The sequence below is a fragment of the Musa acuminata genome, chromosome BXJ1-3, assembly GCF_036884655.1.
Source record: "Musa acuminata AAA Group cultivar baxijiao chromosome BXJ1-3, Cavendish_Baxijiao_AAA, whole genome shotgun sequence".
Lineage (NCBI taxonomy): Eukaryota > Viridiplantae > Streptophyta > Magnoliopsida > Zingiberales > Musaceae > Musa > Musa acuminata.
This window is the reverse complement of record NC_088329.1, coordinates 36,043,612-36,071,567: the sequence shown is the minus strand read 5'-3', so window position 1 is coordinate 36,071,567 and position 27,956 is coordinate 36,043,612. Positions and strand designations below refer to the sequence as shown.

At 35.6% G+C, this 27,956-nt stretch overlaps 2 protein-coding genes and 1 pseudogene across 5 annotated transcripts; 1 reads left to right on the top strand and 2 right to left on the bottom strand.

Moving 5' to 3' along the window:
- Window positions 1–115: 115 nt before the first annotated feature.
- On the bottom strand, window positions 116–4,872 carry LOC135584231 (uncharacterized). 3 transcript variants are annotated; one of them, XM_065132022.1, is made up of 9 exons: window positions 4,511–4,817; window positions 2,995–3,108; window positions 2,825–2,893; window positions 2,688–2,707; window positions 2,553–2,605; window positions 2,405–2,435; window positions 2,223–2,304; window positions 473–603; window positions 116–392 (listed from the first exon to the last, which is right to left on the bottom strand). In XM_065132022.1, the coding sequence occupies exons 1-9, from the start codon at window positions 4,695–4,697 to the stop codon at window positions 363–365; spliced, it is 717 nt and encodes a 238-aa protein (XP_064988094.1). In that variant the 5' UTR covers window positions 4,698–4,817; the 3' UTR covers window positions 116–362. The 3 variants fall into 3 exon arrangements, with proteins under 3 accessions (XP_064988094.1, XP_064988102.1, XP_064988107.1); XM_065132030.1 differs by having other exon boundaries at window positions 116–603; window positions 4,511–4,816; XM_065132035.1 differs by lacking the exons at window positions 2,825–2,893; window positions 2,995–3,108 and having other exon boundaries at window positions 2,373–2,435; window positions 4,511–4,872.
- Window positions 4,873–6,065: 1,193 nt separating this feature from the next.
- On the bottom strand, window positions 6,066–19,063 carry LOC135626584 (uncharacterized). 2 transcript variants are annotated; one of them, XM_065132014.1, is made up of 10 exons: window positions 18,792–19,052; window positions 16,521–16,582; window positions 14,794–14,848; window positions 14,069–14,167; window positions 13,046–13,132; window positions 11,220–11,336; window positions 10,095–10,187; window positions 7,653–7,683; window positions 6,577–6,781; window positions 6,066–6,313 (listed from the first exon to the last, which is right to left on the bottom strand). In XM_065132014.1, exons 1-9 carry the CDS (start codon window positions 18,939–18,941, stop codon window positions 6,597–6,599), a joined length of 879 nt encoding a protein of 292 aa, XP_064988086.1. In that variant the 5' UTR covers window positions 18,942–19,052; the 3' UTR covers window positions 6,066–6,313; window positions 6,577–6,596. The 2 variants fall into 2 exon arrangements, with proteins under 2 accessions (XP_064988086.1, XP_064988079.1); XM_065132007.1 differs by lacking the exon at window positions 6,066–6,313 and having other exon boundaries at window positions 6,418–6,781; window positions 18,792–19,063.
- A 5,530-nt stretch (window positions 19,064–24,593) lies between these two features.
- LOC103979645 (BTB/POZ and MATH domain-containing protein 1-like) lies at window positions 24,594–27,734 on the top strand (annotated as a pseudogene).
- Window positions 27,735–27,956: the final 222 nt, after the last annotated feature.

Genomic DNA, 27,956 nt, shown 5'->3' with positions numbered 1-27,956 from the left:
ATTATTTTATCAGATAAATATCGAATTATACCCATATATATCAGTATCATACCAATCCGATATATTAGCCAGACCAATATAAGATTGAGATTCAACCTCATTTTCACTTGCCAAATAAAACCAATCAAGCCTTCTTACCAAATGGTAAAAGAACATGCATGACAGTGTTCTATCAATATGATGGTGGCAAAATGACAGATGCATCTCACTTGCCTAGCCTTTACATTTTGGCCTGCAGTCCTTGCAAAGCTTTTGATACAAGTGGCAACATAAACAAGGCCTACCTTTCCTTTCTAAGAAGTAAGAAGAGCAACACTGCAGAGGCAGAGATCACTATCACCGAGATTGTTGCCTTGTTTTTCTCAACAGCAGCAGTTTGGGAATATAACTAGCTACAAGTAAAGTTGAGCATCTCAAAACAATATCAAGGCAGTAGTGAGGCATCAACTCTTTAATGCATCTTCTTACACACATATATGTAGTGCGAGTCTGGATCTTCGAGAACAAAACCAGCCGGAAGCTGGCCGCTCTCAGTAAGTGGGACAGGTTCCATGATTGACCTTGGTCGACTATCCCCTCCGGGGCTTTGGAATCCTGGCCTGGCTGAAAAAGGGCAGTGACGGCATAAGCAATAATGATGAAGTTTTGGCACAAATCCTTGCATGCAATTTTCGCTACCTAATGTTCAGAAAAATGTCAACTAAAAGCACCTGAATCTTGAATTTGGGTAGTTAGTCTATGCTGATGCATATGACAAATCTTAGTATATGAGCAAAAGAAGTTCTTTACCGGTGAGCTGTTTCATTAAGTAAAATGAGTTCTCACAGTTCAACATGTTTTCACTTTTCAACATTAATCAGAGCAGAAACAACTTAAAACATGAAGTGCAATTACAATATGGAATATGTTGAAATCCGAAAACAAATGTATGCGCCACTAAAGATCATCTGGTGAAGTGCAGGATACTTGAAGCAGATAAGAACTCTACGAATATATAAAACACAGACCATACATTAGCCATTCAGATAGCCATGCAAGCAATTTCAATAACCAAAAATATGTAGGCATGGGCATCTCACTTCCTACAACAAAAAACTCACTCTGATACCGGAGGTAAATTTCATGTATATAAGGTGAAAGTGAAACTGCACCACAACGAAAAAAAGTACTGAGCTCATGAGTGCTGCTACTAAGGTGAAGCTAAAAGAGTCTGGGGTTCTCTACAAAATTAACCATCAACACACAAAGTAATTAGTACATGTCCATATACTATCTGATGGACATCACTTCTATGGATACAATCTATATTCCACCTCAAACTACTATGTGTAGGTATTTCTTAACACAATTTAATTATAAAATTCAAATAGTAAAATAAACAATTTTTGCTGGAAAAAATAGATCAAAAAAATATATATTAAAGTTATTAAACATGATGCATTTGGTATGTGAGGACCTTGGCACATATGAATTTACCAGAGTCATATATTCAAAGATAACACAATTTTCATCATGGTTCATCTTACCGGTCCATACCGATGTACCGACCAACTTTCGGTATGATATATACCAAGCTGTACTGAGCCATATCGACACATAGTATATGAGGACATATCAATGCATTACCTGTACCAATCCCCTGTCGGACCGATACATACTGCCCGTATCGAATGGTACGCCACGGTACCACGAACATTGATTTTCATATTAACTAGGTCTAAGCAAAGTGGTTTAGGATATTTACTATATATTTCCATTATAATCGATCTATAAAGCTAACAATAAATTTTTGATTAAAAAAAACTTTCAAATTTAACTAAAACATTTTCTGCTCTAAATAAATAAATAAAATGAATGTTCCACATCCTCAGACAGAAGCCATATATTTAAAAATTCTAAGACTAGAGAAAGTTCATATGAAACATTAGCATTTCTGAAATTCAATGTCAAATGTTCTGTAGCTCACAAGATTCTTTAAAAATTCTACAAGTAATAACACAACAAGGATCAAAAGATATCCTTAAATGAAAATTTGATCATTCAATTATCCCAATCCCGAGGGAAGAACTAGTGAATTATTCCATTTCATAGCCCTATTAACAAATCAAGCTACATGCATAACCAGAAGCCAGACATGACTGGTCACTTGTCTGATGGTATAATTGAAAAAGCAGAAAGAATAATGCAAACACAAAACATCAGAAGAAGACATCCACACTTACGTATAATATACAGAATAATCTTCCAATTGCATCCTGGTTGGTTCAAATGAGGAATGCGAACAGATGGATCACCATAAGTTATCTGCCAATATTAGAAAATTCTTTCAGACATGTGATATGATGGAATCACACAACATTCATTGGACTAACATCGCAAGATTTACTCAAGAACAGGTATTTACCAACATATAGATCCCTCCAGGTCTGAGAAGCCTAACTTCAAGGAAATAAGAAATGTCAAATAATATAATTATACAAGCATAACCTTGAACATATACTTGACATTTTAGATGACTGCAGAAAAAGGAGACAACTGCTAGAGACCAAAACCTGTTCACTTCTTCTAGCATCTGAGAGGCACTGAGTTGAGCATCCATGCCACACTAAGATCCAAACAAAATTACAGTTAAGCTAAAGCATGACTGCTCCTTGATGTTTTGATAAAGCTTACTATAGAGCACTTACCATTAAAGAATCCAAAGTCCCTAAACAAAATCAATATTGCGATGAGTGACTGAAACAACAACCATTAAAAAGAAAATTTGTGTAATTTATTTAAATCTAACTTGCAATTATATATGATTTAAAAGGTAGCTCAGTACCTTTATCAAAAACACAGTCAAATGATTCATCATCAAAAAAGCTCATGTCCCTTACATCCATTTGCATGTCTATTGATCATAAGGATGTCAAAAGTAGTTCCCACTGCTTATTTAAAATTAGTTGCTGCCGTACTCAAAATAATGAATATTAATTACTACAAATAGGATACATCGTAGTTGTGGAATATGCGCATATTTTGTTCTCATCATTTCTATCACAATTGATGAAATGTCAATGTTCATGATGTCTATGTAACCATCCTTCACCATATCCTCCGACAAAACTGTGAGATCAGTTCGATAAACCAAATCAACTTGACAGCAATAGTAATCCATAGTAAGTATCAAAGATAAACAAAAAATGAAATTATCTTAATTTGTCAAGTGAGACATAAAATTATCTTAATTTGTCAAGTGAGACATAAAGAAATTATTCATTGAATAAACATAGAAAGCAGGTAGATCTAAGCAACAACAAGGATGCAAACATGGTGGATCACATGCAAAGTTTGTCTCTCCACATGTATAGAATGCTACATCTAGTAGTGGTGATTTTCACATGAGAATTTTCATAATTATATGCAGCAGTTAAGATATTTGTACTTTGCTTTGTAAGAAAAAGACATCTGAAACAATTGACAATCTACCCTTTCTCATCCACTTTAAATGTCAAATACCATTCAATTCTAAGCTCCTAAATTTCACCATTGTTCCCTACCTTCAACCACTCGATAACTATGAAACCTTGTTAGATTTGGATGCATATCCAATCTACTTCATGAATAAATGAAACCTCATCATATGCACCAAATATACATATATAGGTTGACTAATTTGCTTAAAATAGGGTAGCAACAAAGTTTCTAAGTTCCAACAAGAACTAAATTAGGGACCCAGCGACCATACATATATATATGTATGTATTCAATCCATGTCTCCTTGCATTCTAATTGTTCCATTCAGGTGAAAAGAATTATATTCCAGAAATCAAAGTTGGACTATAGATTTCTTGAGTATATAGGAAACATGATGGATCCAGAAGAGATTTTGAGAAGCTAAGGTTTTTCGCTTTGATTTGGCTGCCAAAAAGAGCCTCATGGTTATTTGGCAGCAATTAGTTCAATCATCATGAATCAGCAATATAGCAGCTCGAATCTAAATAACATACTAAAAGCTTTAAAAAGATATCTTCTTATTTCCTTCCCCATAAGTTTGAAGTCCTCCTAACTAAAAAAACCTATTGATCAAACACCTTATACCAGCCAAGAGTACTAAAAGGGGTGTAACTAAAATATCACTTTTTTGGAAGGAAAAAAAAACAAGAAATGAGATCAAGTTTACATGTCATGCTGGAAATTGCCACCAACAAGCAAAAAAGTTCATGTAAGACCAAGGACAAATAAGTTCACGAATATTCCATCAATCCCAACAGGAATTCATAGCTCAGCACTAACTGTTCAACATCGATCCCAAGGCATGCAAGTCTATAAGAAGAAACATCAAGAATCCTATCTCAAAGCAACCAAAAGTCCGAACCTATGAGGAAAACGCTAAAAGAGGCCCACAAAATTGTGATCTTGAGCGAGACGTGGTTCTTTGGCTACATGTTCTTGATTTCTTGAGGTGACGAATGAATGGGTTATAGGACAGGGGAAAAGGGGAAAGGAGGAGGGAAGAGGAACGGACCAGCGTTGCCGCAGCCGACCATGAGGACGCGGGCGGAGACGGGGACGTACTTCCTGACGAAGGGGCGGAGGGCGGAATAGCGCTGGTACCAGTCGAAGGAGGCGCTGCCGTCGGCCAGGTAGCGGGCGTCCCAGTAAAGGGCGTCCCCGTAGCTGTACGCGTGTCGCTGCGACGACGACATCATCATCGTCTCCTACTCCTCCTCCGCCGCCGGCGTCGCCTGCTCTTATTCTCCTCCTCCCCGTCCTCGCCCACTTCCCAATCGTTGTCGTCGTCATCGATTCTTCCTAGCTATCCATCTATCTATCTATCCATCCATCCATCTCACGCGTGCCGCTAGGAGCCGCCCTAGGCCGTCGCCATCAACCGCTCACCCTTTGGCCTTTTAACTTGACTGTTCCTGGCCTTCCCTGTGCACAAATGCATCCGAAACGAGTCCCGGAGAGAGAAACATCCGTGGCGTGTGATTCAGCTGTATCGCCCACAAGCGAAGGCCCCACATCTAAAGAGCTCCACAGACTAAACCAATCACGAGACGGGTGGAAAATACGGGTTTGTCAATTTCAGTGGATATCGGTTGTAACACACATTGAACCTCGCCCATGGCCGAATCACCGTTCGAGAATTTCTCGGGTGATGTCACCTGCGATGGACCTAAAAGCCTGGGCCCACAATCGGCTACGTGTATAAAGACCGGTCACTCCTGAAACTCTACGGCTGATTCAGTCGGACTGTATACGTTTACGGAATAAAGTCTAAAAATAAACATCTTTTGCACATTACATATGCTATAGAATTGACTATATATAATTCAAAGTTCAAATAAATCTAATATATTTTTATATATTTAATATTTTTAAAAATAATTATTATCATTTATAATTTTAATTAAAATCAAAGTGATAATTAAGTAAATAAGATTAATCACAATGTCATATATGAAAGGCTAATAAATGCAATTTTATATATCTTAAAGGTATATATTCCATATATAATTTTTGTTGACATTATATATGTATATATTACATATATTCTTCCAACGCTAGTAGTTTCACTTTTCTCTCTGTAAATTTAAGCTTAATATTCATATTCCGATGAAACATTATTCTAATTAACTTTAATGACTAGATGCTAATGGGGGCATTGTATTTGAAATATTTAATACTTAAGTCTAAATTTATGTATTAAATTGCTATTTCCAAAGGGTACATACGTAAATCCACTTCCTTTTTATGTTTAATACTGGAAGTTGGAGGAATGCTCGAGAAGCTCTTATCCAAGGCTGCGACAACACTCCAACATCCGCGGGATGTGACGCTTTACCCTCCCCACAGCTTTTCTTTATGTGGTTTTTCTAATAGGCACAGATAAGGAGACACACGTATCCCCTAAATTTATTAAATCAAAGTTAGATAAAAATTTTAAGGCAATTTACTGAAAAAAATAAATCCAAGATAAATTCATCACAGAGCATCCCAAGTCAAACTCATCAATTCCTTCTGCAATGGGTGGATTTTGACAAGATGAAACCCTCCTCCGCCTCCTCTTTTAATTTTTAATGCACCCACAAAACAGAAGAAAAATATTGTGTTGCTTTGAATCTTGTCAGTCAACAAGATGATACATTTCCAAGCAAATGAAAATATCCAATTTAGCCGGTAAAAGAACCTCCATTATTGTGCCATACCTCTGCTTAGTTAACAGATGTGCCTTACCTCTTTTGTGCAGGCGTGAGCTCCTTGACATCAGCTACTAAGCCATCAACCTTGAGTTGGTAATGGTCTCGTAGAACTTCGCAGCACTCTGTCATCATTTCATCAGCTAAAAGTGCATTACAAGAATATAAATATCAACCAATATTGATCAAATGCTGTTTTTAGTAGTAAAAGTTTGGGGACAATATGAACTTCCACTAAGAATCAACATTTCAACTAATTTTTTTGTATCTATTTGTCAACTTCCACGTATTTAGGTAAATACTGCTTTATCCAAATGTTTTTTTGTTTTTCGAGCCAAGCTTTTTCCAAGAAGATTACTGAAGAAATTGGCAGGCAAAAAGAATTTACATGGGAGGAAACAAAAAAGTCTACTTCTCGTGATTGTCGCTCGAAGGGTCAATCTTGATTACAAGAGGTTGGTGTAGGTCAGAGGGCGGACCGAACAGAACTGGTAATGGTGATGTCACTAGGATGTTCTCCACCTCAGTATTCTCAGCCAACGCCTTGTCTAAAGATGCCTTTGCCACTCTTGTAACGCACACCATCAGCATAGCTGCATAAAAATAATAGAAACAAAGGTATACTGATGCCATATCTTAACATTTGAACACATGAATTCAACAAATTATGACATGCTTTAAAATTACAAAATTAGATTTGTGCCATTGGTTCCTTTCTATTCTCTCTTCCAAGTTCTATTCTCGTGCAACTTGATCATACTTCTTCCTAAGGCAAAATTCTATTTATCTAGAATCTCCTGTACAACAATATCATTATGCAGAGGTACAATAGAAGATTGATCAATGGCCGACTCTTATCTCTATAAATATGAAAAAAAAAATATCAAGAAGATCATTAAGATTTGCAAGATGTTTATGATGTCTCCAGTACTTTGCACAGGAATTTCTTCAAAAACTTCCAGTCAACCAAAAGCTAGAATAATCAATATAGATTTGGTTCGATAAGAAAGGCCTTTAACATAGTAATTAAACCAGGACTGGACTAGCTGGTCCGACCAAATAATAAAAAATCAGATCCCTGAATGGTCCAGTTCGTTAACTGAATGTTAGTCTAAAGCTAACAACACAATATACGAGTTTAGATCCAGTAGTCACTAGTCAGGCACTTTAATTAATTTCCAGGAAATTCTATAGGGTCACCCCATGAGGTTCTTATTCCTGATTGACTGAGTTAATGTCACAACTTGCAAGTGTCATTCTTAGTCCAAAAATATTTCAAGACATTCAACATAAAATAGTGAAGGAACTTTTTCTTTCTGGCATCAGACCACCTATTTTGATATGTTGCAGGCACCATATTCTTGTGTATATTTTTTTCCCTTTTTCCAGTGACAGGCAGTTAACCTAGATCTAACAAAGACAAATGCAGGAGGGAAGAACCAGTACACATGATAGACTTCTTACCAGATACCGCAAATCCAGATATAATTAGTACCTGCATCCATTTAAAATAGGGAAAAGGTGAATATACAATGCCAACAAAAGCCTCAATAAATGTCTTGAAACCCTGAATGGTTTTGTCAACTCAGAATAATAGGTGAAGGAATAAAAGTCCATTTACAACAGCAATAGAATCTTCATTATGGACAAAGATCACAAGCATGTTCTTACTAAGAAAAGAAGAATGAAATCTTAAATATGTGGTACCATGTTAAATACATGGGGCATGCTGTGAAATTAATATAATTAATTATTGAGTTCTATGTTGAATGCCAGTCAACGTGCCACTCTGTGGGCAGGCACAAATGAGTGTCAAAGATGGTGTGGCCAGTGTTCATTGCTAATAAGCTAAATTTTGGCCTAGCCATGTATCAATGCCACCATGCTGCTCAGTGTGGCATATATGCCCTTACCTTCCTATCAGCGTATATGTCACAAGAATCCTTGTTATGATGTGAATAATCTCCCTACAATGTGAATAATATCTTTAAAATTATGTATGTGGTTCTGTGGATGGGTAATGCATTAACAACGATCATAAATTATCTAAATTCTGCATAATATACTTTTGCATATAAAATACTACAATATATAGAAGATACATATTTTTCTACAATGTCCAGGCAATGTTGTCTCCTGCTGTTCAAAGATTCCATGTCATCCACGTCTATGCTTTATTGGTTGCATATCTGATGGCATGCTACTGGTGGATTTACAAAATCAACATAGTTGATCAAAAGTGTTAAATGGGTCCCAGTTCAACCACCAGTATGAATTATGGAAGAGGATATAGTCAGCTATAACAGATTCTGGAGGAAATTTTGAAGGCCATAGAGGAAGGGAAGGGGCCTACTCATATCCAAGAAAGATACAGACCTAATGCCCTTGGTGAATTTAAAGAATCAATTAAGTTGTTAACAAAGTTGGTATGTTGATACAGGGACAAGAAAGTCGAGTAGCAGCTGAGAGGAAGGAAGGCCAAGGGTTTGATGGGAAAGGATTTAGAAAATTATTGACAAATTTGGAGTTTCTTGGAGGCCTAAGTAGAACACAATGCGATTGCTCAAATGTCATGTCAATCGAGTGATCACTTGAAAGAATTAGCTGAGAAGACCACAAACCAGACACCAACTCCATAGTCCTATATCAGTCTGCTTTGTTTCTTGAAAGAAGCCACTAGCTAACCTATATTGTAAATAAAGTTGGCACAACAAATGTCAAAGGCATATATCATGCCAACCCCTGCACATTGTGTAGTGTAGCACTAATGTGTATACCAATGCTCAGGAGTATTGTACATGTTTGATCACTTCAAGATATTTGCTCAGCTTACATTAGCTTGATCAAGACAACTTTGTAATAGGTATTTTTCACAATTTTATTAGGATTTTATAATCAAATTCATCATCAGATAGAGTGAAAAAGACATTAAAGAAAGATTATTATTTTTAAGAAAGATTAAATTTGATTGGATGATCTTTCCTAATGGCTTAACTAGAATCTGTCTGGACCTAGAGTAAGGTTGCATAAACTGTCACCCTATTATAGCAATAAGTACCATTCATATAGGCATTTGGCACCTGCAATTACACGTATTGGTCTTCTTCATGGTAGATGAAATATTATTTCACATATTCATCATAAAATAACAGCTTAACATAATCTACAGTGAATAAAGCAAATAATAAATATCATCTCTTAATAATAGACCCAAAGAAGTCTTGAAAAGTAAAATCCATTACTGGATTAAGGTACCTTCAGTATGATTATTTTCACCAAGCAAAATACTTTCCAGTTCTACTCAACAGATTTGATTTAGGTGAGAGGTCTTCTGCGGTGATCATTGAGAGAAGAAAACAAGGAAAATAAAGAAAAGATACTATAAACAATATGTTCAGACTTCAGAACAGCATCCTTTATCAGACCTTGAAAGAGGCTTCGATCTTTGAAGTTTAAACATCTCTGAATGAGCTACATTCTTAATTCACTGACCCAACCTAATTAAGGTCAACTAGCTAAAGATATAAGTGGGACTCTAATGACAAAGAGAATTGTTGGACCACTTTTCACGGCTTTTTCCCTTGGTCCTCTCCACACGAGAACAGTGGAGCAAAAGACACGATCTAGCAGTGATGCTTTTGGTAAACAACAACCCAACTAGACATTGTCGCTTTTAATAAGGCACACAAACATGTAAAAATTACATGAGGTCAGAAATTGAGGAATAAAACAAGTCAATGGTTACTTTTTATGACTCTAACCTAACAAATGAACTATATTACCAATAAGAATACTTTTGTCTTAGTTTTTATGACTCTAACCAAACAAATGAATTTTTGTCCATGCTGATCAACAGAAAGAGATGGACAACAGATATGATGGCACTATAAAGCAGTTAATGCTCACCCAACGAGTAGTTGAAACCTCACTCCATCCATGTGTCACATCAGAAAGATCTTTCAAGGTTGTTCCAACATATACCAGTGCAAAAGTTATCGGCTGCAAAGGAAAACCACTTAGATTTTAGATCACCATTCCATGTTACTACATGTTCAAGAACTTAGTAATGATTATTTTTTTTCTGAGCCATTGACACTTTGACAGTGCTTCTGAGAACCAAACAGAAAACACATGTAAATATTGAACCTAACTTCCTTTGATTGCCTGAACAACCTTCAGGATCTTCTAATAAACACAATAAGACCAATTTAAAGATATACCTCATTTAAATGGAAAAAAAAAGTGTGCATCAAAAGAGAAAATAAGGAACAAAGAGATGCGGCCACAGTATTTTTAGCATGTGTGGCATGGTATTGCATAATGATGAAGATGAGCCAAACAAATGATAAGTGCCACTAACTTTAAGTCACTAATCCAAATATGCAATTTAAAGATGTTTAAAGAAAACTTAATATAGGACCAAATGAAAGAAGGAAATCATATTTGTAAGTTCACACTCTTCTTGGGAGTCAGTAGTGCCAAATCAATGATGGTTGTACAAATTGAAGGTTCATTGTATTGAACATATTTAAGAAAACTCAGAATGTTCAGTCAGTTTCATGGATTTCAAAGACCTCTTGCCTCTGCATCATAATATCACAGTGGGAAACAATAAAGCCAGTTATGAAAATGACGAAATAGCATATAGATTTGAAGAACCAGGTTGTTAATGATGATATAAGGCATATAAACACAACCAAAACTTTGAAGACTCGGATGCTTCTACATCATTCTAGTGGAGCTCAGGAATGACAACTAAACTTGTTGCTTATTGCAGAACATCATAGCACATGATAAATCCACAGACTTCTATTAGATAGGAAAATCATTGTACCAAGGAACTTGTATAACCACTCTTCCTAAAGGAAAGAAAAAGAGAGAGATAAACATGTAAGAGAATATACATGGTTAAGAATCTCATAAACAATGCATATGACCTGGGGTTTCTTGTTTAATACCAATAATTGATGTTTAAAAAGCCTGAAAGAGTACAAAGCTAAAACCAGGAAGAGAAGTCCCTAGGAAGCATACCATCATCCCAAGCCATGATGCAATCATATATTCTCCAATGCTAACAGGAGTAACAGATAAGAGGTAGTTTAACATGTTAAATGGAAGTAAAGGTACAAGCCTTAGCAGCAATACAATCTGCAGAAAGACAACAAAAAACTAATGTCAACTCTTGGATGAGTAAACTCAATCTACAGAAAAGTTATTCCCAGAAAATCTGATACGGCAGTTTCTACATGTACTACAAGAAACATGTCAGTTACTGATTCCATCAAACAATCAAAGTTTACCTTTTCTGTTCTCTGAAATATTTTTCCACCAATGTTGCACTCAACAATGTCAACTTATGGCAGCATGATAGAACATGCTGACAAAGTATTTTGCAAGCAGATTCTACCAATAGCAGACGACATAATCGTCTCAAGAAAACAAGACCTTAGACACTTAGAAGTACTTAACCCATCTTAGCCCTTGGAAATTATAAAATCATCAAGTAAAAGTTGGCATTTCTGAATCTGAAATATTTATATGCAGACATTTGATCCAAAACTATTGCAGATATTAAAAATAAATTCACAATTAAGACCAGTATATATCTAAGGTTATCTAATTCAAGAATACCACCATAAGTCCCATCACACATTCACCATTGTGAATCACTCTAGTCAAAATTCATATTCAGATAGATATTGATAGCAGGTGTGCAAACCCAGTCCAGATTTAAAGCATGTCCTGAGCCCAACTAATAAACTAATCCTTTTTTAGAAGAGTACATCTATATGCCTAATTTGAACCAACAAAATAAATCAGCCCTCCTTCTGGCCATAATAAATAGAGTACATCTATTTGCTTTATTGATTGGAGATCCAAATATGACCGAACAAAACTCAGGACAACTTCTGGCCATAATCATGTTTCTATGGATATGTAAATAAAGAACATCATACACCAAAGTAGAGAATTATAGGTGTAAACCAACATTAGATTGAGGATTGTAGTGCCAATCAGAAGAAATTGGCTGATTTCATGCTACAAAAAGACAAACCCTGATTTAGGCAATATAAAGGAAAAAAGAGACACAGAAAGATGATTGTCAAAAACTATAATAAAGTTGAAAACAAGATATTCTGAAGATGAAGATTTAGTTTATAACCGAATAGAAGAGACAGGAAAAGAAATGCAAAGTGTTGGTCAACAAAGAGCATCAAAGACAAGATGAGAGAAAGAACAGAGAAGGTAAAGGTGAGTCGTAGAGATGAACTGGAGATCACCTTCTTTATAGCACCTTGCTGATGAATCAACAAAGTTTCTCCTGCCTATACATCCCACCTCCACCACTTCACTCATTAACACCTCTTTTTTTACCATTGTGATAATGAGTATAAGTAGCATCCAATGCACATGTGGGCTTTATACATATAGAGACCATGAAAATCCACTATGTATGGGATGAATTGGCACACATGCATATAGCTGCATATGCAGTGCACATCATTTCCCTACGGCCATAACATATCAGAAGCTGGACAAATTGCTAGTAGGCCGCAAATATATACAAGTAGATTAATAAGCAATTCTTTGATACTTTGTAGACTAAAATTTTGTTATCTGGATAAATATAGACAAAAGTGCAAACCTAGATAATCTACGCATATCAGAAGAAGTACGAACGAATCATTTACAATCATTGGTGAAGCAACCATAGATTCAATAGTAACATTTTATGGCAAAAATAAACAAACTATGGAGTTCTTTTTGTGCCTTCCATCTTAGTTAAAGATTTTCAATCACATGCTTCACTCAAAGTTAAGTAGAAATATGATTGCTCAGAGAAAAAAGCTTTGGACCTTAAAACCAGATCTCTGAATTGCAATAGCAACTGCCTGAAACTTCGGATAATCCTTCAACTTGGAAATAACATAAGGCCTCCCTATCTGCAAGAGAACAAAATAAAAGGATATATTTATGCTGTATAGTCATAAATAAGTAGAGACACAGCATCACAATAAATTTTCGATTGCAGCATGTTCCAAGCCTCCAAGGTATAATCAGATAAGTAAAATCAGTATATTATAAGCATAGTTGCAAAGTTACCGACAAAACCATGAAATAGAATTATAAAGTACAATAATGTAGAAGCCCATAAGATGTTAAGCTCTACCTATAGATAATTGTCAGAAATAAACAATGGGAATAGGAACAACTGAGAAGGATGATGAAATCAACATATCATACACAACGATGTCCTAGGTTGCATACATTTAGGTACCCTATTAAGCTCACTCTATTTAGTATGATCAAGAACAAAGGTAGAATGAGAAAGAATATAGGTACAATGTTGTGTTATTATTTCACTCATGCAGCTCAAATAGTTAAAAAACGCTGATGGAAGAACTTTTAAGTAGACTTTTCATTTAGTCACCATGTCTTCTAGATTAGTCTTATGTCTACAGTAATTTTAGATGTTTGTCCTCTAGTTGCATGATCATAAACAAGTAAACAACAACTAGTAAGATACTTAAATAGCCTTTAGATCATCATGTAACATCCAATTTTTCAAGGGTACAGACACAAACCAACTTGATATTTGCTATCTTGGGAACACACTGTCATAATTAAATCCTCACTCATAAGAGCATCAGCTCATTTAAATCTTTCTTATTGCATTACATGTTAAACAAGATTCTGAAACTCAAAGTTTGTAGGGAAGTTGAAGAGGAAAGTATTTGTCGGCCTTTTTTATTATCAAATTTTAACCATCACTTTATTAGAATACAACAACTTGAGTGAAATAACGATGCACTTAATAGATGGAATAAAGAATAAACAGGCAACTGTCACTGATAAGGTCTAAATTTATTTATTTTTACCGTTCTACCAAGAAGAAATGCAGCTGTTGCACCAATTGTTGCTCCAATAGAGTCAGCCACAAACCCTATGGGCAACCCAAAAAGATATCCACCACCAAGCTGACAAAGCAAAATTGTATTAACTGCTGAACCAAAAGAAGAAAGAGAGAAGCATAACACACATTTAACTTTCATATGTTCGAACCATAATATAACACTAGGTATCCAAACCGAATCAACTCAAGACTCATGGCAGAACTTAAAGTGTTCATTTATCATCATCACTTAATATATCATACAATGATGCCGAAAGAGTATAGATGATCTTTTAAATTACATCAATGATCCAAGTAGGCGATTAGACAAAAAGAAGACACGAGAAATATAAACAATGAAAATTGCTCATTTACTAGTTAACCATTGCCAAAGCATAACGACCGGAAACGAAATGTATTATGAATTTGTTAGAGTGTTGCAATCTATGAACCCTATCCTTTTGAATCTTTGTCAAATGAAAACATGTAAATTTGACCTCAAAGGAAACTAGAAATGTAATAAATCAGCTATATCATGTAGAAATAGGACAGAGAGGAGAGAGATAGAAGCCACTCAAGAAAGATAATTCATCTTTAGCAAAGACAGTTAATCGATGAGAAACATGTATTGTGAATATGGATGAAAAAATTGGAAATATGTAATGACACTAGTTAAACATTTTATCAAGATAAGGAGTATTCCATACTTACCGTAAGTACTGATGCTGGAACAGCTAATACTGTCAAAGGAATATAAGCAAAAGCCCTAATTAAAGAAAGAAACAAGATTAACATCAAGCAGATAAGGAATATGGGAAAAAATAATACTCAGGACTGACAGTATTTATCAAGATGTAATACTCGAGAAAGGCAACCTTAGAATCAACAAGCTTAATTCATCGATCTGCATCATGTGAAGGGCAATACACTAGAAAAGAAAAAGGCCATCATTCTTTTCTGACTAATTGCAAACTTTTTACCTTGTACACATGCATGCTGATATTTGATTGTTGATCTGAAGAGGGATGCAAAATATTCATTTTCATTTTTAAGCATAGAAGACACAGGATCCTTTATTGACAATAATCGCTATTCAGCCAGCCAGAAATGCAACAGACAGCTGCTAGCAGCCGCAGGGTGCAGCAGGCTTGCAGGCCTATAAATATTTGGGACAGTAGTGCTACCTACTTGTAGAGTAAAGGCCACTTTGACCCTTCCTAGACACCACATTGTCGAGAGCCTGATGCATAAAGCTCACCAGCACTAAATTTCTAGCTATCAATGCACAATCTGGAAAGCTACTTCCATGGAAATATGAGACGTGACATTCTCAGTGACCAGAATAATAAATTGGGTGCAATGATTATCAGTAGAGAGGTCAACAGTAATATGAATGTCCACATGTTGGAGGGGCAAAAATTAGTGCAACATGGAAACCAATAACAAAGATGGATGGTGAACTAAACTAGGAGGGTAAGTCTGCCTTTAGAAAGAACAAGTTAGAGAAAGAGGAGATATAACACTATAAAATGTTTCTTGTGCCACATCCGTGTTAGACATTGTTTAACATCAAATGAAAACTTCATGGAAACTTATGTTGTCAAATTCTTGGAAACTTATGTTACACACATGTATCATCTGCATTAATTTATATTAATGTACGAAACATGTGTACACAGATACTTCTTCCACTAATCATGAACGTCAACAAATTGCTTATTTTTTTGTATGAGTGTGAAGTATATTTAGAAATGATTGTTATTATGAAAAGTATACGTGTGTTTCTCTTAAGTTAGATAAATGGTAATCACATATTGTTTAAACTGTTCAAACAATTATCTTTTCTTCAATGTTTCATATAAGATATCAATATGTACTCTTAAACCTAGGCCATAAGAGCTTAACTTTTATCAAATGCTTAGCCTATTTCAAACTTAAAAAACACACAAATGTGGGGAACAAACAACAGGAGATATAGCATATTACATTTCATCAAAACATTAAAATCCATCTACCAAACCAAGAGGAATAGAAATGTTCCATGACGACATCAAGCTACCATCTAAAAGAATTTTACTAGCAACAGCAAGTAGTTAAAAGTTATTTGTTTTATACAGACTGAAACTAACTTCATGAGAGATGACCTCTAAGCAAATTAGTGTTACTAGGCGACAACACCGTCGCACACTAAAATATTGATCCCAAATTAAAAAAAGAAAAGAAAAAAAAGAAAATTGGTGGTACTACAATAATAAAATTGCTCAACAATGAACTAAACAATAAAATTGACAGAGAAAGAACACGTCATCACAAATTATAATTGCACAAGAACTTGTTGTAGTGAACATTAAAAAATATCTAGTAAAGAGTACCATAACAGCATACAGAGAAAAAGAAGGCTAGCAGAGATCTATTAATAGACACCTATTGTCACTTACAGCACTAGAGGACCCCATGGACCAAGATTCTGCTTGACCCAGACTAAAAAATCCTTCAGAATCTGTCAGCAAGCATATTTCACAAGGCTCAGTCATCAAAAGTTCAAAAGCTAATGTAAACAGAAAACTTAACCATTTTAACAGTTACACAGACCAGAACACTGACATTAATGCAAAACAGAAGACAAAGGAAAATAAATCAAGTACTTGTTCATAAGGTATTGTCATTGAAGTGTGAACACAACCATCATTATCAACCACATTTCTTGTCAAGATTGATTTCTAAATAACATAATCAGTTTGCAGTTTAACATTTGTATATATTAATATAAGAAACAGTCAACCGGCTATATAATCAACAATTTTTTTGAAAAAAAATAACTAAGAAAATTTGAATCACAGGTTAGATAACAATCTCCTTTTATATCTGGAGGGTAGTAAAACCCATTGAATGTAGTATATTATAATAGCAGCGGAAATATGATAACTCAATGGTCTTTTCTTCTGCAAAAATAGCATAAGCAAGTGCATCAAACTGTACATTTCATAGAAGTCAGTTATAACAAACAGTTCAGCAATCTCAAGAGTAAAAATAAGTATAGGGTTTAAAAAATCTAAGTATTTGGGAGGAAATGAGTAGTCCTCAATCAAGAGTGTAAGGTACCTATCACTACGGTAGCATAAAAGGCATCAACACCATTATCACCAAAAGTGATGATCATCAATCAATGAGGCCTTTGCCAACAGAAGTGGTATAAGCATTTCAGAAAAGTAAATAACCTTTAATCAACAGTGTATCTTATAAGTGTATTCAAGCACACAAGGCATTGACACCACTGTCACTAAAAGCTATAAACACAAGGCATTTGTACCACTGTCACTAAAAGTTCTAAGCATCAATCAACCTTTACAGCAATATTGCTCATGAATGCATTAAATCCTTAAGCCAACAAAATATCCAGTTTGAGTGAAAATTAGTGGGAAGATTAAACTTTTTCCTGTTTTGAGGAAGTTAATATAAACATCAATTAACCTTTACAGCAATATTGCTCACGAATGCATTAAATCCTCAAACCAACAAAATATCCAGTTTGAGTGAAAGTTAGGGGGAAGATTACACTTTTTCCTGTTTCAAGGAAGTTAATCGAGTATTTTGAGTTTCCTGAGAGTTAAATTGATGAAACAAAAAAGTAGCCACATGTTCATAGCATACAGGCTAAAATGCTAAACAGGACCAGATTCTTACTTGGCAAAAAAATAATGTAAAGGTGTTTGAAGAATTGCAATGCAGGTCATGGCTGATTAAATAGTAGATGAGCTAGACAAACCCAAATACAAGCACATGTAACTTTGTCTAGGTAGAAACTTTCTCAAATGGATGGAGTACTGGAAGATCCAAATAAAGATGGCAATGGTGGTATGCACAGTACAACTGAAAACTGAAACATCACCAACATAGTCAGAGACTTGTAGAGCAAAAAGATTGTCATTATTGATTTGGAAGACTTTCTCTAGTTAGCAATAGAAGGAAATGGACAATCATACAAATTTTTAATTGAGAGAACCTTACATAGTTATTCATCATAAAACCTTAAGGTTCCACAGTTTGATTAAAATATTTGATGTCTAATTCAGCTCATCAATTAAGATCAGAAATTATCACATCGAAGAAGTGAAATGATAAAACCTTGGAGCAATTGGGTGGTCTAGCTGAGTCAGGTTTAGGTAGTGTGACAATCATGCTAAGATTTACATTTCTGTTTATTTTTGTTGTCATTGGTCATTCGAGGGCCTCAAAATCAGACTCTGCTGACCCTATGCCCCAGTTTATCTTGTAAAATCTGGTTACATCGACAAGCATATAAATCACCGGCCGATCTAGCTACAGATACATTATGCAAGCATGTGTACTAAATGCTGATCAATCCATCGAGACAAGTCTTTTTGGGAAGATTGTGTACGGACATAAGCTTTAACAACTAATGTAGGAGAAGAAACCCATCCTTATTATTTCTAATACTGATCATTAAAAACACAGATAACCCAAATAAATTTTCCGCGAGGAAGAAAGAACAGTGACAGATGGATCTAGGAACAACTTCGCCACATGTAATCGTTTAACCAGATCATGCTTCGTATCCTCATCGCATTCCACGAACGGAACCATCATCACACGCTAACAAACCACAACAATGTGATGGCGCCTAAGACATCGCAGATTGTGACGATTAGACAACGAGAAACCCCTCGATTCAAGGACGACCCGAGTACCTTTTCGACGGGAAGAGTGATGAAGGCGGTGACGATGGCAGCGGCGAGGAGGAAGAGGAAGGAGACCCGGAAGAGGGCGGACCAGGAGACGGCCATCGACGACAGCCGCCGGCGCCACGGCCGGCACTCCTCGGCGTCCTCGCCCTCCATCGAGCTCCCGGCCTTCCGCGCCCTCAACCCCCCAACGTTTGCCAGATCTACTCCCCCCTCGCTCGCCTCCCCCTTCTTCTTCGGCGTCTAACCGACCAATTCCATCCCCCCTTCCTCTTTCCCCCCTTGCCCTTTTTTTAGTCGGTGGATCACACTACTGGTAGAAAAAGACGCCGCGATTCCCCACCTCCTCGGTGATTTTTTTTCCCTCTTTTTTTATTTGATGCTTCTTCTTCGGCCAATGATAGAAATGCCTCACAAAGGGAAATGTAACGCCGTTGGTTTATATAGCCGTTCCACCGGTGAGCCTTCCTCGCCGATTGTGTTCGGTTGAAGCAACGAATTGGGTGTTTGAGACGCAAAACCACCCAAACGCGTTAAGCTGTAATGTGATTCGATGTTTTTGAAAATAATTATTTAATTCTCAAACATTGTGCATTAAATTTATTATGTAATCTCTCTCCTATTCGATTGTTAGTGAAAACTTCTTTAATTAATACAAGTTAAAATTAATAATATTTATATTTTAGATATTTTTAATCGGTATTCCTATTTTTATTTTTTAACAATATATTTAATTTTAAAAATACTCAAACTTTCCTTCAAAAATTTTCTCGTCTATTATAATATTTTTGGCTTATTAAATTTATTATGTGATCTCTCTCACATTCGATTGTTAGTGAAAACTCCTTCAATTAATAAGCATTAAAAGTAATAATATTATCGGTGTGAATTTAAAATATATATATATATATTTATATTTATATTCAGGATGTTTTTAATCCCTATTCCTATTTTTTGTTTTTTAACAGTATATTTAATTTCAAAAATATTTAATATTTACCTTAAAAAATTTATCATCAATTATAGTATTTTTTACGTATTATAATGTTTTGAATATCACAATAAAAATATCTACTCAAAAACATTATAAAAATTAAATAAATTTTAATCTTAATAAAACTAACTATAAACCTAAAAATATGATATTATAATGATATATAAACAATGATAATAATGAAATATAACATAATATCACATTTATGATGTTTCCATACCTTAATGAAATACTGTAAATGAGCCAAATTATAATAGTTGAAGACGGATAAAAAAAGGATGAGAAAACTTGACTAAAATGCTTTTGAGAGATACTTTATGTATTTTTAAATTAAAATTTCTATTTAAAAATTAATATATATATATATATATATTAGAAAAATCATTCATGAGATTGATATTATATCAGTAAAGTGTCTATCATAACTTCAGATCATAAGTATTTTATCCTTAAAAAAAAATTATTCCTCAAATCTTACTATCAATCCGATCATCGAAATCTAACATTTGCTTATAGTCTGAATGAATTAATATCAGTCCGTCATCATCTTATAAATATAGATACATTAATATTAATTTTTATCATGCATGAGGTTTTTTTTTTCACTCTAGTAGGTGATTAAATTTAAATTAACTGTAATGTAAGTTATTGTCATACTTAGTTATTCATACTAAAGTTCTAAATAATATATTGTATCGGTATATCAATCAATTGTTGATACAGTATATATCGAGTTATACCGAACATATTGACATATAATATATTAAGACATACATACTTTCACAGGCCTTCTATAGTATATATATCGTCTATATCGAATAGCATAGTATGATATTATAAATCATTATTCATACCTTTTAATATATTGTTGAGATTCAACTCTATTATAAATTATAACATCCGAAAAGAAAATAAATTTAATTCTATTATAGAGCAAACAGAGAAATATAATGATTCTTAAATCTCAATAGATATAAATTTAATCAAAAATAAGGATTCTGTTATTACTTCCAAATATAGAGGATTTGGTTTTTCTTTTTTTGGTATTAAAATGGCGAAAACAACTAAGTGCTCACTAATGATCCAAATAACATTCATTAGAATAAAGAAAAACCTTCATATTTTTTTATACTTGGAAAAAACTCTTCTATTGAAAATTTATTGGATGATGTTATTTTTTAGAGACTTTTATTTTTATCTCTAATCTTAATAATATTTTTTTTATCTTCTTTTAATCGTTCAAGTCGATACACCGATTTGGGTTAATCATCCATTTACTCAAGGAAACTCATATTACACTTAAAAATAAGTTGAAAAACACTATGTTCCCACCATCATATAAAAAATATATCAATTTTGATAGAAAAAAATTTAAATTTATCAGAAAATAAAAGAATTCAGTACATTCAACTTATTTTTAGAATTTACCTAAGGAAACCATGTTACAGTCTAAAACAAAAAAAAACTCATGTTAAATTTTTTTTATTGTAATATTTTAATTTGTTTGATTAAAGTTAATCTTAAACATTGATCTGGTTATGAAATATTAGGAATCTTACAAAAGATTGAGGATTTAAAATTTTAGTTAACTGATAAAGATCTTGATAATTTATTATAATATTTTGAATTTGTTGAATCTCGTATTTTGATGATGAAACTACTTGATATATGTTTATGATTTAATCTGCGTTTCGAGTGACGCAGGGTGCTTCGATCAGGATGAGACAATTAAAGCAGGAACATCATGTTGTGCCGGAGGAACATGTCAGAAGATTGGACGTCGGGCCGGTGGATCGGTCGACATATCGACAGAAGGCTTCGGGTCGTGGACTCAGGCATCGGGCCAAGAAGAGCGGGTATTGTGCCAAGGATATCGGAGTTGCGGAGTCAACTGGCCGATTGGGCAATAGGCTACAGGAAAGGACGATGCGCCGAAGAATCGGACGAAGCGTCGAGGGACCAATGACATGCCGGACAACTTAGTTAATTGCTTAGGATTAATTGTCTCGATCGAAGTTTTTATTTTTATGTGTGCAGGATTAACTACGATGGAAGAAAGACATGCAGCAGGAGTTACGCCGGAGTCATGACAATGATCACGTTGGGAGTTCGAGAGTTCGACGGAAGTTCGGACGGTCGTCGGAGGTTCTGCGAGAACAGATCCGAGGAGTCCAGAAGCTTGCCAAGCGAAGCTCGTCGGAACTCGCCAAGTGGATCGTCGCAAAGTCCAAGAGTTTGCCGGAAGTCCGCAGGAGCATCACCGAGGGTTCATCGGATGATCGACGGAAGTTCGCCGGAAACTCGTCGGAAGAAGCGATTGACGCACCGAAGCAAAGCTGCAGAAATTGTCTTAGATCTAATCATAGTTAGCACGTTGATTAAGTTGGAAAATGGGAGGTGATCCCATTAGCTTAATCTTGGGGCAATTGGGCCCTTGAAAGACTGAAATTGGGCCGAATGGAGCTAACCATTCGGACCCTGATTGCACCAGGAGGTGCAACCGCCTAGGCCAGGAGGTGGCACCGCCTGGGCTAAGCCTCCCAGCGAGGCTGGGCAGTGCAACCGCCCCAGCCAGGAGGTGGCATCGCCTGAGCTCAATCTTCGAGCTAGACTGGGCGGTGCAACCTCCTTGGCAGAGAGGTGCAATCGCGGCACCGCCTGGGGCTCAGTCTCTGAGCCAGACTCAGGAGGTGCAACCGCCCCTGACACAGAGGTGCAACCGCCTGGGCTCAGTCTTCGAGCTCTGCCAGGCGGTGCAACCTCTCCAGTCAGGAGGTGCAACCGCCTGATCCCGGAATTCTGGGATTTGATCGTTTTGAGCTCCAAATTTGAATTGGGTTGGGGCCTATAAATACCCCACCCATTCAACACCGAAAAGATATAGACCTACACCGAATTCTTGATCTTTTCTGTGATTCTAAGAGCTCAAATTTGTGAAAAGTCCTAAAGTTCTCCTCTTTCTGTTCTTCAAGTCTTGAGTTGTAAAGAGATGAGAGAAAGGTCTTGTAAGGGTTGTCTCCTGAGCCCATCAAAAGGAGTGAATCTGTAAAAGGGCAGTTGGCCTTCGCCTATTGAAGGAAGGCCTCTAGTTGACGTCGGTGACCTCGTCGGTGGAGGATGCCAAAAGTGGAGTAGGTCAAGACTGACCGTACCACTCTAAATCTCTGGTTTGCGTTTATTTTGAGCACTTTATCATTACTGCAAACCTCCTACATAGCTACTGCTCTCTGCGCCTTTACGAACAAGTTTCTAAGTGCTAATCTTTCCGAATCTGCATTCAGACGTAAATCGGTGTTTTCATACATTACAGTTTACGTTTACATTTTGATTCTGCAAAACTGTCTTCTGCGCTTTTACGAACGAAGTTTCTAAGTTCATATCCCTGTAAAATTGTGTTTTAGACGTAAACTACTTTTAGACGTAAAACTACGTTTAGACGTAAAATTGCGTTTAGACGCAAACTGCGTTTAGACGTAAAACTACGTTTAGACGTAAAACTGCGTTTAGACGCAAACTGCACTGCGCTTAGACGCAATCTGATCTTAGACGCAAACTGCGCTTAGACGCAAACTGCGCTTAGACGCAATCTGCATTTAGACGCAAACTGCATTTAGACGCAAACTGCGTAAACTGCGCTTAGACGCAAACTGTGTTTAGACATAAACTGCACTTAATCATAAGTATTCTTAGAATCGGCTTTTGCATCAAAATAGTTTTTATCAAACGAACACAGCTTTCGTTTTTAATCGCTGAAAGATTTCCGTTGCACTAATTCACCCCCCCCCCCTCTTAGTGCTCTCGATCCTAACAGAATTTAAATCCCATCTTCATTACTTATTATTTCTCAAAAGAAAAAGTCACACTTAAAAATAAATTTAAATACATTAATTAATAAAATATATATCAAATTTAATAATTAATCATCTTAAGATCATAAAAATATATTAAAATCATTGTTAGAACCTTTTTGAATGGAGTTGTGAAAATTTAAGTTGGTATTGGAAGTTAACCTATTAACGAATGTACTTCTTAATACAAAAATATATTATTTTTTTAATTAATTATTTTTAAAATTCATCATAAAAAAAATCATATAATCCTTATTACAATCATGTTCTACTATAATTATTAAAGTTCAAAACATATACAAAAATCCCGGTTTCAATCATGTTATGGTAAAATTAATTATAATAATTTGAACTATTTTACTAAAAGTTGAGCATTACACTCAAAAATAAACTGAATTATAATTTGTAAAAAATCGATATCTCTTGGTGGAAGCTAATATATATATATATATATATATATATATATATATATATATATACTAAGTATATTTATTCGAACCGGACCGGTTCAATTTAACCAAAAAAAAGAAAAACTATGTGCAACCTATCCATTCATAGAACAAAGACCTCATTGGGTAAATTTTAATATAAAGGTATTTTCTAGTGAAAAGTGATTATGAGTTTTTTTTTGGGATAAATTATTTCCTGAATCTAAGTAACTTAAACAAATTTGGTAGCATCAGACACTAAAAAGATTGATAGTGTGATTATTGGAATATGTTTAATCTTAATGGAAAACAAATTTGGCTCGGATAAACCGGTCCCTCACTTAGCCCGAAAGAAAACCGGACCGCTGTCATTTACCCTCCTTACCGAACCCCCAACATGTATCTCCTACTTGGTTTCTAATAACCCGACAAACTTGCCGCAAAAAGCAGCTGTGGCCCGCAAAGAGTCTCATGTGGGCCCATGTTTTATATGCAATCACTACTAGGGTAGACAGGACGAGTGCACTGTACGGGGCAGATAAGAATCGCTCTGCGTTCCCTTCTTGTCCACCTGATCTAACTCTGCTGCTGCTTCGCAATCGATCGATTTATCACGGAAAAACCCCAAGTCGTTAGACCTCAGGCGTTTCCTTCTTCGTCGTCGATCCGACGCCGATTGTGTCGATCTAAGCCTGGCGAGATGGGTAGCGGTAGGGTTGGCAGAGGAGGCACGTCCGCGCGGCCGACCTACTTCTCGTCGTCTTCGCACCCCTCGGCCCCTCCTCATCCGCCGACATGTAGATTAACATTTTGAGGATGATGGGTCACTCTCTGATAAGGCATGAATTAATTTGTCTTGACATGTAGATTAACATTTTGAGGATGCACATATAGACTTCGCTTTGCCCAAGATAAAAAATTATGACCAATTAATGCAATAAATGAGAGCTTGATGATTTAATTTGTCAAATATAATAAACTATATATCCATATCACATGGTTGAGTCCTCTCAGTGGTGTATTGTGCCTCTCTTCACCTGCTGGTAACATGTTTTTTCGAAAGATTAATGCAGGATGTGGTAGGATCATATTTTATCTACTGATTTTGATATTTTCTTCTGTACCACTATCACTATGGACTCTGCAGTTTCGTTTCTGTTTATATTCATTTAATGAGGTTTAATTAAAATTGACATTGTGCTATATTATAACTACCCTTCAACACACTCATTAATATGGAAAACTGAACATAAAAAGATTCCTTTAGATGATTTGTGAATTAAGAATTTCTAGTGCCCAGGTGCTTCTGGATGGGGTTTGTGGAGCTTACTTTTGATAACATATCTTCCCAAAAGCAAGTGTAAAATTAAATTAACACCCTATATGTTACATAGTTTCTCTGAAGTTAATTGTTTCTTTAGGCTGATATTGGCTGGATAGAACACTTGTGACTAAAAGAACAACAGAAATATTGGTCACAAGCTATGTTCAGTTCAATCAGTGACTGAAATTTAATCAACTTAGCATGATTACCTCTGACAATGACATAATTATTGTTATAGACCATTGGTGTTTCCTATATTTCATCTGCAGTGTATTTGAATCAATAACACTGAAATCTTATATTAGGCAATGATGATGAAGAATGGAGGTTGTACATGTTTTTATATTATGAAATTGCTTGCAATCTTGGGCCTCATCATTTCATGATAGGGTTTGTTTTAATTTTTTTTTTCCCTTGTGCATGCCTGAGGTTTTGCTACATGTAATTCAATTTTGTAAGACATAAAAATAGTGGTTAATAGTCAATGGTATATGTTTGAGTCCTATCACTATTATATATATAAAGGAGTATGTGGAATCTATTACTTCTTTATACCATATTCTATGTTTTTTAGCACAATGGTACTTGCACATTTTATCATTTTCTAGTCATATAAATCGACTCTTTCCAACAACATAAACAAAACTTGCTTGTTCTTATTTTCAGGCTCTACTCCATTTTATATACTGGGATTCCGTATGTGACATGGAAAGGATTACTGGTTGGGATGCAAAGTGCGCTTCAACTCTAATGGCTCAACAGTTGCTTGCTGCTACTGACCGCTTTGCGTTGGACAGGCTTAAAGTACTTTGTGAAGTCAAGCTGTGTGAGGATGTTGCTATAAATACAGTGGCCACCACTCTAGCATTGGCTGAGCAGCACCATTGTTTTCATCTTACATCTGTTTGTCTCAAATTTGTTGCATTACCGCAGAACTTGAGAGGTACACTTAGTATTCTATCCCAAGAGGTAATTTCACTGTTAAATGCATTCATAGTTACATCTTCAGTACATAGTTACAGAATTTACAAAATTATCAGCTGCCTGTTCATGGTGCTGTTTCTCTGTCAGCAAGGAATGCAATGAACTGCGTAAATAGGCTTTGAATGCCGAGTTATTCTGATTTTTGCCTTAACATATGGTGTGGCACTTAATCAGACCATTGTGCTCTTCCTTTGTAGTTGAAATGAAACCCTTGTATCCGCAGAATTCTTTGTGAATAAACATTCATTTCTGTCTATTACTTTGCCGGTCTTGGAACATTTGTCACTGACCTGATCTTTTGTTGCAATCAATTTTAGTTGGAGCAATTTTGACAAGATCTAGTGTAATTATCTCTTTCCAAAGCACAGGGCGGTACCCTGCTAGCAAAGTTGATGGGTTATTTGTCATGTATATTTTAGGTAATCTGGATGTAGTTGATTCTTATCATATTGTCCTTTGACTGATATCTTGTTCTCATTATGCAATTATAGCTTTCAGACCTTCCAGTTCTTTCGTGTAAAAATAAACTTGTGTATAGTCTGTAAGATAGATGGGATCACAATTTACTTGATATTTCTAATACATCTAGTGGAATATGACACTTCATCAATGTTGTCTATCGATGAAAGGAATTGTCATAAATTCAATAGCATTAACATCCATTTAAAACAAATCTCAAAGGTTTGTGTTTCACATGTCATGGTAAGGATATGATTGTTGTTCATGAAAATAACCTCTTTGTTTGTAAGGATAAGGCTCCATGTGTCAACTTTCCTTGAGCCCATGATCAGCAAGAGATCCGTGCACCGGATGTCCTTTTTTCATACAAAGCAAATCCCGGATAATGCTTAAAATAACAGATTTTTTTTTTTTTTTTGTTCTAATGAATTTTGCAGCGGTGGTGCAATCTGAAGGATTCAAATACTTGAAGGTCAGTTGTCCATCATTTGCTGAAAGAGCTGTTACAGTATGTTGCCGGGAGAGGAGAAAATTCAGCGGTTTCGAGTGCAGACACGAATGACGTCCTCGATGGCAGTGATGCGAATGGAAAGCGTGTCAAGCCCCGGATATGATATTTTCTGTTGACAGATATTGTTTTGACTAACGATCAGTGACTGACGGCAGCGATATTTTCTATTTATAGAAAATGGTGGAATGGTGGACCGAGTCGAGGTATTCTTCCACAATGTATTATACATTGACAGTGATATTTTGTTTCTCTCCTTTTTCACAGAGGAGAACAGAGCCGAGGTTTTCTTCCGCAAGGTATTATATTCAAACTGAAATGGTGGTTTTCTTCCGCAAGGTATTATATTCAAACTGAAATGGTGGAATCGACATGTATCGATGTGGCCGTGATCCTTTGTTTCTCTCCTTTTGTGATCCATGTGTGATAACATATTCCGTTTTCTTCCTGCACCATTTCGGTCTTTGGATATCTAAACGACGGAAGTAATTTTGCATTAAAAGGCACCATAGAGCTTTTGGACTCGTTCATAAATAAGACTCGCTCGCCCCTGAAGACCATTGTACGCAACTGCAGTTGGTGATCTGCAATATTTTCATTAATATGAAGGCTTAATGTTTGAGGCA